At 53.5% G+C, this 14,278-nt stretch overlaps 4 protein-coding genes across 4 annotated transcripts; 2 read left to right on the top strand and 2 right to left on the bottom strand.

Annotated features, from left to right (window-relative positions):
- Window positions 1–303: 303 nt before the first annotated feature.
- On the bottom strand, window positions 304–1,450 carry PG985_000922 (smr domain-containing protein; the record flags this gene model as incomplete). Its single annotated transcript, XM_066820691.1, has 3 exons — window positions 304–957; window positions 1,077–1,177; window positions 1,429–1,450. 3 exons carry the CDS (start codon window positions 1,448–1,450, stop codon window positions 304–306), a joined length of 777 nt encoding a protein of 258 aa, XP_066691570.1.
- A 7,016-nt stretch (window positions 1,451–8,466) lies between these two features.
- PG985_000921 (uncharacterized protein) lies at window positions 8,467–9,877 on the top strand. The gene is made up of 4 exons (XM_066820690.1): window positions 8,467–8,613; window positions 8,678–9,020; window positions 9,079–9,635; window positions 9,706–9,877. The coding sequence occupies exons 1-4, from the start codon at window positions 8,496–8,498 to the stop codon at window positions 9,747–9,749; spliced, it is 1,062 nt and encodes a 353-aa protein (XP_066691569.1). The 5' UTR covers window positions 8,467–8,495; the 3' UTR covers window positions 9,750–9,877.
- Window positions 9,878–10,921: 1,044 nt separating this feature from the next.
- Window positions 10,922–12,274, bottom strand: PG985_000920 (uncharacterized protein; the record flags this gene model as incomplete). The annotated part of the gene is made up of 1 exon (XM_066820689.1): window positions 10,922–12,274. The coding sequence occupies one exon, from the start codon at window positions 12,272–12,274 to the stop codon at window positions 10,922–10,924; it is 1,353 nt and encodes a 450-aa protein (XP_066691568.1).
- A 469-nt stretch (window positions 12,275–12,743) lies between these two features.
- Window positions 12,744–13,334, top strand: PG985_000919 (cwf21 domain-containing protein; the record flags this gene model as incomplete). Its single annotated transcript, XM_066820688.1, has 2 exons — window positions 12,744–12,976; window positions 13,052–13,334. The coding sequence occupies 2 exons, from the start codon at window positions 12,744–12,746 to the stop codon at window positions 13,332–13,334; spliced, it is 516 nt and encodes a 171-aa protein (XP_066691567.1).
- Between the last annotated feature and the right edge of the window lie 944 nt (window positions 13,335–14,278).

Raw genomic sequence — 14,278 nt, 5'->3', positions numbered from 1 at the left:
TCACTTGGGCGTTGTGAGCCTTGTAGCTTTCATGGATGAAAGTGCTTTATGTATTATACCCAAGGTCTTGTAGCTTTATTCCAGCCGTATTTGTCGAGTATACTAAGCCAAAAGAGACGCCGTTCATTATATCCCCTGGATTGCCAATTGCAAGCTGTTTAATATATGGGCAATATATAGGTATGTTCCCGCCAACGTAAATTCGTGATCTGGATATCCAAGTAGCATAAACGCCATCCCACCTTAGGGCCTGTAGTGTGCAATCGAGCAGATAGTGTCTGCCCCTCCGGAGTAAACCGCGGATTACATGACCGCACAGCAGAATTTGTTGAGGTTCCGGCAAACGTTTCCGAAGAGCTTGTCCATGGCCGCATCGTCGGGCTTCTGTTCCTGTTGTTGGTGTCCGCCGCTGCTTTGTTGAGGCCGGTGCTGCTGTTGCTCCCGGCCGCCATGCTGGGGTTGTTGTTGTCCCCCGTGGGAAGGCTGCTTCTGGTGCTCGCGGCCCCCCTTGCCGGCGTGCTGGCCGCCGGACGGCTTCTGCGGCGGCGGGGGCATGGCGCCGACCTCGCCGCCCTGGAGGTCGACGTAGATGCGGCCGGCGTTGTCCTCGGTGGCGTAGTGCAGGCCGAGCTCGCGGCAGACCTGCTCGACGCGTGGCTTGATCTTCTGGACGTGCCCTGCGCTGTGGTGGCCCTGCCCGACGATGACGTGCAGGTGCGTCTGGCCCCGGGCGCGCGCGTCGCGGATGCGCTTCTCCAGGATGTCCTCGGCCTCCTCGACGAACTGCCCGTGCAGGTCCACCGTGTCGTCCGCCACCCGCCCCGTCGCGTTGTTCTCCCGGAAGATGTACTCCGAGGCTTGCTTGTTGTAGGCCTCCATCTGCGACGCGTGCCGCTTTCCCTCGTTGCTCAGCTGTTTGGCCTCGGCGCCGTCGCCGCGCTCGTAAGCTTGGTGCGCCTGTGGTTGGGTGTTCATATTGTCAGCGTCCGGGCTGGGAATCGGGATCCTCGGTAGGAGATGACGGCGCCCGTTCGCTCGCCCGGGAAAAGGGGATACCGGGTCTCTCGGCCACGTACCTTGTCGAAGCACGCATTGCGCTTTTGGGCCTCCTGGCCCGCGAGGTCTCGCAGGCGGTCGTATTCTTTCTCGGCATCGTTTTCGGCGCTGTGGCTGAAGGCTACATGGGCGGCGCCGCCGAGCTGTCAGCAGGGGTATCTTTCGATGCCTTGATATGAATCAGGCTCTCAGCGTGATGTGCATTGGTCGCGCTGTACGTCGCCGTCGCGCAACTTGGCGGGTGGTTGCGACGACTGTTCGGAAACTCGAATGTGTACATCTGGCGGTTGCGTCATACGGATAGATGCGGTGTGGCATAGCATAGCACAGCACAGCGCAAATTTGCATAATTTCCAAAGGGGGCTCGCTCACCGTTACCGCCCAGGCGGGTCATGGGGATGGAGTTTCAAGGCATTGTGCGTGCAATTGGCAAACGAAACAGCTACAACAACGAGGAGGAGGATGAAATAGTACTAATTCCCTGAAGAACTGTCAGAGCATCGCAGAATTGAGCTTTTGACGGTTGCTCGGGGCTGAGCCAATGCAGCACAACTAAATACACAACAAAACTTACATGCTTCCTTGTTTTTTTTCTCGTACCTGGAATTTATCTCCAGGGCGGTTAGGCCTAAATGCGTGTAGCTGCCAAGTTTCCAACCTATCAATCCATCCCACTAGGTACGTACGTCAACGTTGGATGCAAGGATCTTATACGGCGGCAGATCTGCAAACCTACTTTACCTTCAATATGGATTTTACATAGATGATCCAATCACACAAACCATCCCTGTTACTGGTGGCTGGACATTCGATTCAACTCAACTACGCGGCCTTACCTCAGGCCGTATTAGCTGTTGTACAGAGATATTAGACACACATCACTCTATATATGCAGATGATCGCGTATAGTGGTATCGAGGTTGACTTGTCAAGAAGGCTGGGTCTCTAGAATTTGGGTCTCACCGTCTCGCTACTCAACGGCCAATGGCTATCCAGCACATTAAGAGCTCCAGACGTCCTACTGTCCCAGTACCCATAATAACGTGTATAATTGAACAACCCACCCTCCACCGCAGTCACTCTCGAATGTTATGCTTGACAGGCCCGCACGGTTGTAACGCTCTGGTTATATGTTCTGGTTCTGGCTAGGCCAAATACTGAGGTCCGTATCAGGTCTAAGAGATGGGGAAATATGGCAAAGATGACATCAAATGGTGGCTCGTACGTCCGAGAAGGCAGATATCTTGGCCCCTTGTGTCAATTATACATACTAGAGGTGGCAAGTCGAAGTTATGCATTCCTACCTTCTGAAGATGTCGATAACACAATAGACGATGTAAAGGCAATGAGTACCTAGGTATCCTGGAGAGCCCGTCACCAACCTGGTGGACAACATAGCACCCAGTACACTCTTGGAGCCCTCGAGCAAAGTCTGCAACTAGACAGACACGGCAATTACCACCGCTCCTGCTCTCGTAACGCAACAGACATGGAACGGTCCCTTTGCTGGGGATTCACGGGGAAACCTGACCATGATCGAGAAAGTCGGATAATCTGTCCACCGACATCCTCACGACGCCAGTGTTTGGCGTCCCGAGATTGGGCCCATGGCGGCTGACGAGTTGCAGTGCACAAGAGAACATTGTCTCGTTCGCCGGGACGATGAGTCAAGTTGCCGGATCGAAACCGTCCTTGTCATAGGGGCGTGTACTTGTTCCCGCCACAGTCTCGTGCCGAGGAGGAGTGTTTCGAAAACAGCATGCCGGTAATCTGCCGGAGCCGCGCCGATATGCCACTTGTGTCGGATGTATAGACCTGTACGGAGTGACTGGGCGCATTTTTCGGTACCGTGGCCGGAGAAGCTGAATTCGTATGCATCGAGTATAGCACTGTTTGACAAGTCTCTATGCAGTATCCATCATCCCAAAGGGTCCAATGCTATTCCTTCAGGCCGTGTCATGTATATAAGCGCCTCCCACAAGGTCGACGTCGAGATAAATATCCTTACCCACTGGTGCGTTTTTTAGCTGGTGCCGGCTGCATCTGCGATAGCACATGTGCTGGAGACAGGTTACGAGAGCACCCTCGTGGATCTGTCGTTCGCATAGTTTACCTGTTGGCAACTTTGTCCATCCCTCAATGTTTGCGTATGTTGGAACGCTCATCTTCCTGGGTAGACGCAAGCCAGACGCAGCGACTAACTTGTCGCTTCAGTGATCAACTTGGAGCGGTATAAATGAGGACATCTTCACTGGTACGCTGTCTGAGGGTCTGTCAAATTTGTTTTCGATGCCAAAATGAAGCGATAGCTGTCCCCGGACGGTTCGTTAGTAACAGCTCAGGAGTCCCCGGGTCTATCGATGATGGTCGATAATTCGTTCGTCGTTTGTGTTGCTGCCGCTGGAGGCAACCCCAACGTTGCAGGCTTATCCCCGCTGTCTGGTTGCGGGAAGTCTTTTGGCAAGTGTTGCAGAGACCGAGTCAAGTCAACATCAAGCGGCCGTTGCCGCTTGAGAAAAGACTATATGTACCGTTGCTACCGTAAGAACATGGATAGCCAGGCGCGGGCATTGCCAAGGAGGGAGAATACATCCCTTTGGGACTTCTCTCAGAACCCGACATCCGTCCACGGGAAGCAGAGAGAGGACGATCCGTATCTCAAGAGTAGCTGAAGCGGAACGGTCCAGATGTCTAGTCGGAAGGGAGGCAGGGGTTCTCGACTACTAACGTAGTAGTAGTTTGGTAGTCGTAGGTAGGCAGATATTAGACACCAGCCCATTTGCTAAAGTAGAAAGCCCACGAGTTGGAGCTTGTGGTGATTTATCCACCTCCGGACTGCCCGGCGTCATCTAAGAGACGGCGCTGGAGATCCTGCGACTAGGCCGGTGCTGGTAAGCCGGGTAGAGAGCCGGGTAAATAGGCTGGAGAGGCTTTTGCTGCCATGTGGCAATCAAAAGCGCGCGCCCGATGAAAGCGAGTTATTGGCTGGTCTCCATCATAAATTACTGTTAGCCCGATGAGCCGTCTGCGATTATCCAGGACCGATGCGGGAATAGCTTCGGGCTCGACAGCAATGGCGTCAATTGCCAGTCAGGAACAGGCGAAGCGAAATTGGCCATTCTAGAACACGAATCGAATGCTGCGTTGCGCTGGGGGAAAGCCCCACTTTCCCTTTCTCAGCAGGAGCCCAGCTTTGTCTGATGTTCGTCAGGGATGGCATCGCCGCATCGGGCCCCCCATCCTGTGCTACGTCGTATGTAGGTAGGGGGGGCCAGGGGTTCTTACTTGATTCGGGATGGAGCGACGGTTAATCTCATGCGTACTGTACTGTCCCGATATTTCCTCCCATTGTCTTGACATCTGATACAAGCCCGCAGAATCAGGAGATGGAGCTGTCGTACCGTTGGCTGCTTGCCATGCACGGGAGAGGGCAGGACGAGCGAGGACGTGTTTTGCTTTTTGTCGTTCTTTTCACCGTTTCTTCCTGCGTCTCCTCTCTTCCTTTCTAGCCAGAATGGTAGATACCCGTGTTGCCTGGAAGGCTATCGGAAACCCACTCGCCGATTTGTGGGCTTCATCTCAAGAGAGACCACTGTTGGCTAGCCTAAGCCGAGAGGGGAGAGGTGCGCATGTAACTTGAAGACCGGTTTACATACCTACATCGTCCCCCAGTCAGATTGGCCAGGGGAAGTTCGGGGTTCGATGCTCGTTTCTGCTCGTTGGCACGCACGATGCTCCGTAGTCGACATGAAACGCTCTGGGTGATCTGGCAGTGCGGAATGCAAGCGGGAATGAGAAGCCTGTTCTTCAGCAGGTAGATCACGACGATCCCTTTATATCTCTACCCATCCTTTTCGCACAATGGGGCAAGAAGATGAAATTGGTGCACCCAACTGAGGCAAATTGAATGCTTACGCACAAATCCATCTGAGAAGGAACGTTGAAGCCACGTTTGAGCCAGGCGTAGCATTAGTAGGGCGAGGCGGGCGCAGACAAGAGTTGTAATGTATCAAATTTGACCTCACGATCCAGGCAGCCTCTGCCGAAGATGCGGCCAACGGTGCCTCTTGTCTGGGCGCCTGTACGGAGTATGATTTCATGAACAACGTCTCCGTGCGGATAGAATGTTCCATTGGGAGTGGAGCTGCGTGGCATGGAGTGACCTTGATAGATGATGGGACCTGAATGTCACTGAAGGTTGATGAAGGCTGACTCAATTTCAACCCTGACGCGTCGCTAAGGGCATCCGGAGATCTGGAATCAGATGGGATCATCTTGCTGGACAGGCACAGGATTGCGTTTGGTACCTAAAGTAACAGCCGTTGAAAAGCGGGTGAGCACCACGCCTCAAGCCCTGGCGCCGATGGAGACAGGCAGTAAGTGCATGATGAAGACATAACAAAACCGACCGCCGCCATTGTCTCAGCCTGTCTGACGATAGGGCGTAAGTACCTATATTACCGGGCAGTGGTGTAGCCAATGTCGGCGGCCAACCACGGCCGACCGCCATCGCCGTTGTCATGCAGTTCGGTGTTAGTTGACAGGCCAGCCGCCCCACACCCACTTCTATTAAAGGCCCGAGCGAGCTGACAGGGCGGGCGAGTCCTGGTTCGTCATTCGCCAGCCCTCCCAATGGTGGTGAGTTGCCGAGATGCACCTTCTGCAGTAGACTCGACTGTAGTGGATGGGGCAAGGTGGGATGCAATGTAAAGAATGAATGGAAGTCCTACAATTTCATTAAAGCTTTTTGCTCTGCCGTACGGTTGTGTCGGCGCACCTTGGGAAGCACAACAGCCAGAATTGAGGAGATATTCTTATTTTACATGCCCCAGTGCCTTATTACCCACGACTACTACGGGATCCGCGAGGCAGGCGGGCTCCAGTAAGCAAGCACCTTACCCTCAAGTACTTCATATTGATATGCAACCTATTATGACCCATCATTTCACACAACGAACGAAAGAGAGAGAGAGAGAGAGAGAGAGAGAGGGTTGAAGGGGCAGAGGGAGAGAAACATACACTGACGCAGATGCAGGCACTGACGCAGACACACTAACACACAACCTCTACCAAACGAAAGCTTACCATGTACGATATGTAAGCCATCATCACATTGCGGACTGTGTCTTGCTGGCTCCGCTTGTCTGCACAAAAGCCGAGGCAAGAGGCAGCCAAATATAGCCCACCAGTACTCCGTAGGTTTAGTTGTGTCTTACATACATGTAAATTGACGATTCCATGCTATTCTTGTCCGCAAGATCACACACAAATCTGACCAACCCTATTGCCATGGACGGAGAACCCGCGAATCAAATCGGGGGAAAGCGACTCTAGATGGATGCAATTGGTACGATACGAGCAGATCTCACAGCACTAACCCGTCACGGGATATAGCTGAGTTCATAGAGCGCAGGCCAGACAGATCTTGCTTAACCACTACCTACCTTCACGGACGGAAACGATTCTCTGCTGCCGAAGCAAACCACGAAACAACGAAACCACTACCGCCAGCGCTTCGTGGCTAGCGGCAATGGACGAGAGCAGCTCTGACAGGGAGCCGCGTGCCGCAAGGCCAGATGCGAGTGATTGTTGCTGCTAAGAGGCCTGGTCGACAGCTGTGTCATGCTGCGCCCACCTGCCTGCCTGGCAGCGCCGCTTCTCCTACGGAACCGGGCGTCCTAGGTCAGATAAGTCGAAGGCAGTCTTTTGGCTGCTGTAATAAAACTCTAGTACGGTGGGATGGGGTCAAGTTCTGGTCAAGTGTAGTCCTCAATGCAACTAATCGCTTGGGATAAGAGCATGGTTCACTTACCAGCATTCATTTCTTTTCATGAGCCTTGCCCTCTTGAGTTTGGTACTCCTCCACTTTGCAGCAGCAACCCCGGCCCAGCGACCCCTTTTATTCCCCCGATCTGTCAATTCTCGTCCAAATCTTTGATCAATTTGCTACAGCATATGGAGGTTAGCGACCGACGAGACCCAGCTCCCCTAACAAATTTCGTGATTTAGCGGCAACTGCTGCAGTAGTCAATCAGGTACAGACCCAGATGCGTCAAATCCACCCAGTGCCACCTAATGTACCTAGTGCTTAACATTGCCTGCATGCTCTAGCTACAGTTGAGAGATCGAACCTGCGTGCCTGCGTGGCCCCCCGCCGTTCTCCGGCCCATGTAGGTACTGAACTTGAAGTAAACACTGCTTGGGTGTTTCCCCCCAAGGCTCCCTGTCAACAAACCGCTTCCTTCCTTTTTCGCCCCTCCTACCGTACCGACTGGCGCACCGAGTACTGTGTTCAAAGAGGTGCTTATTGCCGGTGAATGTGAGGGATTAAGGTGTACTGTACTGTACTGTACTGGACTGTATGCGCACGCACTGCACTTCATGTTGCCTGCAGGGCACTGCCAACTGCTACTGGATGGTTCGTGTTGTTAGCAGCAATTAGCAATCAGGACACCCTCCGTGCACATCCGCACTAGGTAAATTCGGTGCTCCACCTCGCCTTCTGCTAGCTGCTCCTGGCCAGAACTGGCCTTGCCTTACCCTGCTACTCCTGTTGGCTCGCTCTCCCTCTCTCTCACTCGCTCTCTCTTGTCCGGCCGCCCACCCATCCTCTATCCATCCATCCATCCACCCTCTGCCCACTCCCCCTTCCAGCTTAGGTACTGGAGACAGGCCTTCCCGTCACAATTTCAACCACCCAATTTTTTCTTTTTCCCTTTTCTCGCGGTTGGTCCGACGGTCGCAATTCTATCTTCCTGCCCCCCTGCGTGTTGTTGAGTCTCTTCGCTTGTATGCATCTTGTCCCTTACTGTTCTATCAGTCGACGACTATCGTGATTGACTGTTCACCCATCACTGACTCTGGCTCATCACCAGCCAACTGAAGAGCGATACCTGCCACTTGGAGACGAGTCGTAGAAGACAGCCGCAAGCTTGCTGGTGAGTTGAAGCGTCTCCTCCTTTCCCTCGCTCCCCAAACCTTGTTCCGCGACCCGTCATAATCGCATCGGGATTCGCTACTCAGCCCTCGACCTCGACCAATTCAACACTCGATATTGCGGAAGCATCCATCTCCTTTTCACCATCTTCTTCATTTCTACGGACCAACACATCTATTTCGAACCCGCTCCGCCGAGTTCCTCCAGCCCAGCCCGGTTCTACAGACCATCCGCTCTGCTATCCTTTTCAACAACTCGGGGCTGCTGGCCAGTATAACGGACGCGCGAGGTCACCCGGACTTGACAGCGCTTACTACGACTTCTACCTCGATTTGGCCAATCTTGCAGAACACGAATTCAAGTTCTAATCTAGGTTCTGCTTAACTAACTCTACGCTTGCCCTAGTACATCGGCCTCATCACCACACCCATCAGTCATCACCTTAATACCATATCGTACTCAATAGGTTTATCCATCGCGAACTCGCGAACAAATCGTCAAAATGGGTTGCGGAATGAGCACAGAGGAGAAGGAGGGCAAGGCCCGCAACGAGGAGATCGAGAACCAGCTCAAGCGCGACAAGATGATGCAGCGCAACGAGATCAAGATGCTTCTTCTGGGTAAGCTTTGCTCTACGCCGTTACTCGCATTCCCGACCGCGGTGGTCTGACAATTGTGCAACAGGTGCTGGTGAATCCGGAAAGTCGACAATTCTGAAGCAGATGAAGCTCATCCACGAGGGCGGATACTCGCGTGACGAAAGGGAATCATTCAAGGAAATCATCTTCAGCAACACCGTTCAATCAATGCGTGTCATTCTCGAAGCAATGGAATCGCTCGAGCTTCCTCTCGAGGATCAACGGATGGAGTACCACGTCCAGACCATCTTCATGCAACCAGCCCAGATCGAGGGAGACGTTCTGCCACCGGAGGTCGGCAACGCTATTGAGGCTCTGTGGAAGGACCGCGGTGTTCAGGAGTGTTTCAAGCGATCGCGTGAATACCAGCTGAACGATTCGGCACGATAGTAAGTTGCGACCGATCATGGCCGTGATTCGTTGCAGCCCGACTAACACGGATACCAGCTACTTCGATAACATTGCAAGAATTGCTGCCCCTGACTACATGCCCAACGATCAAGATGTCCTGCGGTCTCGTGTCAAGACGACTGGTATCACCGAGACGACGTTCATTATTGGCGATCTGACCTACCGTATGTTCGATGTCGGTGGTCAGCGTTCGGAACGAAAGAAGTGGATCCACTGCTTCGAAAACGTCACGACGATTCTTTTCCTGGTCGCCATCTCCGAGTACGACCAACTTCTGTTCGAGGACGAGACGGTCAACCGTATGCAAGAAGCCCTGACGCTGTTCGACTCGATTTGCAACTCCCGGTGGTTCATCAAGACGTCCATCATTCTTTTCCTGAACAAGATCGATCGCTTCAAGGAGAAGCTGCCAGTCAGCCCCATGAAGAACTACTTCCCCGACTACGAGGGAGGCGATGACTATGCCGCGGCCTGCGACTACATCCTGAACCGCTTTGTCAGCCTGAACCAACACGAGACGAAGCAAATCTACACTCATTTCACATGCGCCACGGATACGACACAAATTCGCTTCGTTATGGCTGCCGTCAATGGTAAGTGTCCCAAATTGTATCTTCACCCTTTTGTTTGAGAGCCCCGATGTCTGACCTTGACCTTTCACAGATATAATCATTCAGGAGAACTTGCGTCTCTGTGGACTCATTTGATTATTATGCGATGCTATACGATGAATACCCATTTCTCTCTCGATTACTCCGTTGTTACGGGCTGCCAGTAATGTCACGAATCTGGCTAATGATTTTGCCCCATACACCACCGCATGGGCAGTGTTGCCCGAAGGATTTCCTACCGCTATGTGTTCTTGTTCTGCCATTCCGCGACACCGACACATGGAACAAGTTTCTCTACAACTACACTTGTTTTTACCAGTACAACATACTTCCCTGGCTGTGCCTAGCCCTGTAGGTGCCCGCGTTGAGAGGCCCCAGGACTTAGGGCTGATGCCGATGCGGAAGAAAAAGTTTGCCATGGAATGAAGCTGGCGAGGTCGGGTTGCGACCATATGCATCTACAGGCACGGCGGGATTACATACTCTTGTTTAATTATGAATTTGTGTGGAGTCAACTGGTTCCTTATTTCATCTCTTTTCCTTTCTTTTTCTTCTTCTTGTAGTATCTGGTAGCTCACGCTGAACGATGGGCCGACATTTATTGGTGGAGGTGGTCAGTTGTTGTTGCAGGACAGGGCAGGAGGCAGTTGATGGAGGCGATCGAACAGCCACGGAACTCTATGGCTGAGAAATCGCCCGACGGTTGAGGGGATGACAGGACGCAAGCGAGGGGCATTGAGACGTTGAAACTATACCATTGGCAGAGTTTATCTGTTGTGTGCGAAGAATCTGTAAGGGGCTTGGAACGAAGGGGAACGGCTGGTCGGACTGATGCCTTGGGCGGAAACTCTTTTCCGCTCCTGTCGTCACTCTAGCCAGAGGACTGTCCTTGTTCCCTTCCTCGGCGGCTGTGGTCGGCTAGAGTGGTCGGTCTGTTGAATGGATGTGTCTATAAGATAAGAAACAATGACCTTGATCTGAAACATACTTTGCCTTGAATGTTCGTCACGTGAAGTTGAATTATAGTGCAATTCTACGATGATCAATTCGCCTTAGCTGTAACGAAACATATAACAGTCAGTCTCTGGGGAAGTGGGCATGTGACCAAAGGATACAGCATTTTACCAAGTGGCCTTTGTCAGATGGGGACCGGAAGCTCTCACGTGTCAGGTCCAGCGCAGAAGCTAGCCTTGATGTAATTCTGTTCCTCAAAGGCTATCATTATATGCCTTTCTTAGCTGACTTCTCTCCTTTGCAAGGCGGACTGTTCATTTTCCTTCCCCGGACGCGATGTCTCCCCGATACTCGACCATTTCTTTCCACTTTTGGGCAAACTCGCGCATGCCGCCCTCGCCGGCCAGACTCGCATCTACGACGTCCTTGGGCAGCTTGTGGGCCGAGTAAGCCGGCGAACTGAAGTTATACGCCGCCGGGTCTTCCTTCTCAATGAGCCGGAGCTCGGGGACTACATCGGCATCTTCGTCCTCGTCCTCGTCGTCTGTGGTATTGCTCTCGTCTGAAACCACGCCGTTCTGGGCTACCGATGCGTCTTCTTCCGCCGAAGCAGTGCCCAGCATGGGACCCAACGGCACCGACCATTCGTTCAGCTCGTGCCAGCCGAAGAGAAGGGAGTCGGTGTGCGGGGCCCAGGCGTTGATATCGATCAGGCGCACACGGCCCAGGGGCTCGCCCTCGCCCTCGGGGACGTAAACGTCGAAGACGAAGCTGGCGTCGGGGAAGGTGTAGCGCAGCTTGTGGTTGAAAAACTGGCAGATTTTGGCCACGAGTGCGGGCCGCAGGTCCAGCAGGAACTCGTAGAAGTTGAGGTCGCGCTGCGTGATGCCGACCAGGTAGCGGTGCTTGACGAAGCAGCGGAACTCGAGCGCCGTGTGCGGGTTGAAGAAGGAGCGCAGGACGAGGACGGGTTTAAATTGCGGCGGCGACGAAGAAGAAGGAGAAGATGACAATGCTGCGCTGGCTTCTTCTGTTGATGTGGTCGGCTTGCTGCCGCTCGATCCTGCAACCGGTGTGCAGTCGTCAAAGGCGTGCTCCAGGTCGTAAGTAATGAAGTTGGAGCTTTTGAGTAGCAGGTAGACGTCGTTGGGCGTCGTGCACTTGATGGTGTTCTGGTGCGTCGAGATCCAGGCCGCATCCTTGGGCGCGGTCCAGTTCAGCTTCGGGGCCACTGCGCCGTCGAGCTCGGCGATTGTGTCTTTGATGGTCTGGTGGAGGACCGGGAAGCGCTTGTTCGGCGGGAGGCGCTCGGGAGATTCGTCGTCGTCATCGCTGTCCGAGTCGGACTCGTTGGGCGCCTGCTCGTACCGCGACCTCGTTTGCTCTGTGGACAGGTTGGTAGGCCCCGATTCCCATTCCACCTCGTCGTCGTCTTGGTCCTCGTCATCCTCGTCGCCGAGCACGATGCCGTCTTCGCGGATGTACTCGATGAAGTCGGGCGTCAGCGGGATGATGCGTGACTTGATGCATGATTCGCGGTACTTGGGAAACCAGTAGTCGTAGGAGCAGTGCAGGATGTGGTCTCGGGTGATGGGAGGAAATTCGAGGGCTGCAGCGTCCGAGCCACCGTCTGCGCCGGAGGTGGTGGTACCGGTTGCGTCCGGCATCTTTGTGAGGAGCCGAATGGTATTCTCGGTATTCTATACTTTTTCTTCTTCTCTGTCTCCCTCTCTTGTAGGTATTTCTTAGTCTAAATATAAACAATACCAAACAGCTTGATCTTCCGTAAACAATATCTGCAGTGAAAGAAGAATGCAAGTTATCTCTGAACGTTGACTCACAAGTAGTTTTTCACTTAGAGCGAGACCCTGCAAATGCGAGTCATCGCGGGGCAATTGCATCTGGACAAAAAGAAACCCGCCTGGACGGGGAGCTACCTTACCCATCAACTTTAACCCCACTATACCTAACTTTGCTTTGCATGTCCCATATTCCGCCTATTACTGCCAATTCAGACCGCTACATATTGTTCCCAGCCAGGCCTGATCACTCCCATTGGAAGCTTCAAAGGAGCGAAACCACGACATCTTACTATTTGCTATTCCATCAGTTCCCTTCGCCCCAGCACGGCGCACCATGTCCGATAACGTCGGCCTTTCCACCCCACGGGGCAGCGGCACCTCGGGATACGTGCAGCGCAACTTGGCACACCTCAAGCCGCGCGACAGGGACCGAGGCGCCCCGTATGCCGCGCGTGACCTCGAGCGGCACCGTCAGCGTCAGCCCGACAAGGGCATTCTCGAACACGAGCGCAAGCGCGAGGTCGAGGTCAAGGTCTTTGAGCTGCGGGACAAGCTAGAGGACGAAGGGTGAGTTTGCCTGCCTGATCTGACCCCTCCGAGCGGGCCACAACGATACTCTGCTGATGCTGACAATCCTCTCAGTGTTGAAGAAGACGAGATCGACGAGCAGTGCGACGCCTTGCGCAAGGACCTCCTGGCCAAACAGGACAGAAACCAGGGCACTGAGCCACGGAAGGGCCTCAAGATGCACCAGGTCCACGAGCTCGCCGACGCCAAGATCAAGGAAAGCGAAAGGCTGCGCAACGCGCTCAAGATCAGCAAGGATTACGAGGAGGGCGGCCACTGGAAGAGGCAGGAAGAACGGCTGCGGAAGGCCGTGGACAGAGACAACGCGGCCGATAGGGACAAGGAAGGGGGCTACTAGGTCTCCGACGTACAGCCTAAACAAGGTCACGCATTTATAAAGGGGCTTGTTGGCATTTTTTTTTTTTCCGGCTGCTGGGGCTTGGGCTGTCTGCATCGTTTGGCGAAGGCGTTCAGGTTTTGATTTTGATTCCTTTTACCCCATATTGAAGTGATCACTTTTGGCGGCTGAGGTTCACGTTTGCTGTGGATTTTTGGATAGGCGCTATAGGCCTGTGTATAAGCTTTTGACATAAGGAACATTATCAGATTATTTCCGTTAAGTGCATGTTATTATTACATGTATGTTCTGCATACAGCCAGGAGCGACCAAAGGACCCCAATGCTAGGAATTCCAGTTGTCGAAATATTATAGGGTCCCCAAATCGGCCCCTTTGGCGTTATATTCCTATTTGCCCAGTTGGCCAGAACCAGAACCGAATTCAGGTACGGTGCTTGCTGCGCCTAGTGCTGGATCTACCTACGTCTAGATCCACGTGCACTGACAGCGCAAAGGTCCTCGCGCATCGAGCTGGTCTGGTGGGAAAGCCTGCTGAAAAGCAGGGGGGCTGGCTGAGCTCGTCATACCTTTGACCTTTCTTGGTCTCTACGCTCCAAAGCAGCAGGCGGTCTGCTGGCCGAGTTGTCTGGTCGAGGGAAGGGGTGGATCGCCCACAGCGCCCGGCACGCGTTTCCGTGTCAACCACCCGGAAACACAAGACACCACCCCTGTAACCTCCATTCATTTGCATCTGCCCATCCGCCAACTGGGTAGCACCGCCAGAGTAGTTTAGGCCGCAGAGAGGAGTGCGACTCTGGGGCGAGAGGTTGGATACGACATCTTTTCTTCTTGCATATTGTGTCTAGTTTTTCTGCCGCGACACCAAACAATCTTTGAAGTTGGCCGTCTCGCGACCAGAGATAGGCACATCGACAACCAGAAAGTTTGTAACAGCGCAAAGCAGC

Source organism: Apiospora marii (genome assembly GCF_038362585.1).
Source record: "Apiospora marii strain CBS 49790 chromosome Unknown utg000001l_segment0_segment0, whole genome shotgun sequence".
Taxonomy (NCBI): Eukaryota; Fungi; Ascomycota; class Sordariomycetes; order Amphisphaeriales; family Apiosporaceae; genus Apiospora; species Apiospora marii.
The sequence above is the reverse complement of the archived record's forward strand: the minus strand, read 5'-3'. Positions and strand labels throughout refer to the sequence as shown.

Coding starts and splice junctions, on each gene's coding strand:
- PG985_000921 (XM_066820690.1), top strand. CDS start 8,496: ATGGGTTGCGGAATGAGCACAGAGGAGAAGGAGGGCAAGGCCCGCAAC. Junction 8,614..8,677: donor GATCAAGATGCTTCTTCTGG/GTAAGCTTTGCT, acceptor ATTGTGCAACAG/GTGCTGGTGAATCCGGAAAG. Junction 9,021..9,078: donor CTGAACGATTCGGCACGATA/GTAAGTTGCGAC, acceptor CACGGATACCAG/CTACTTCGATAACATTGCAA.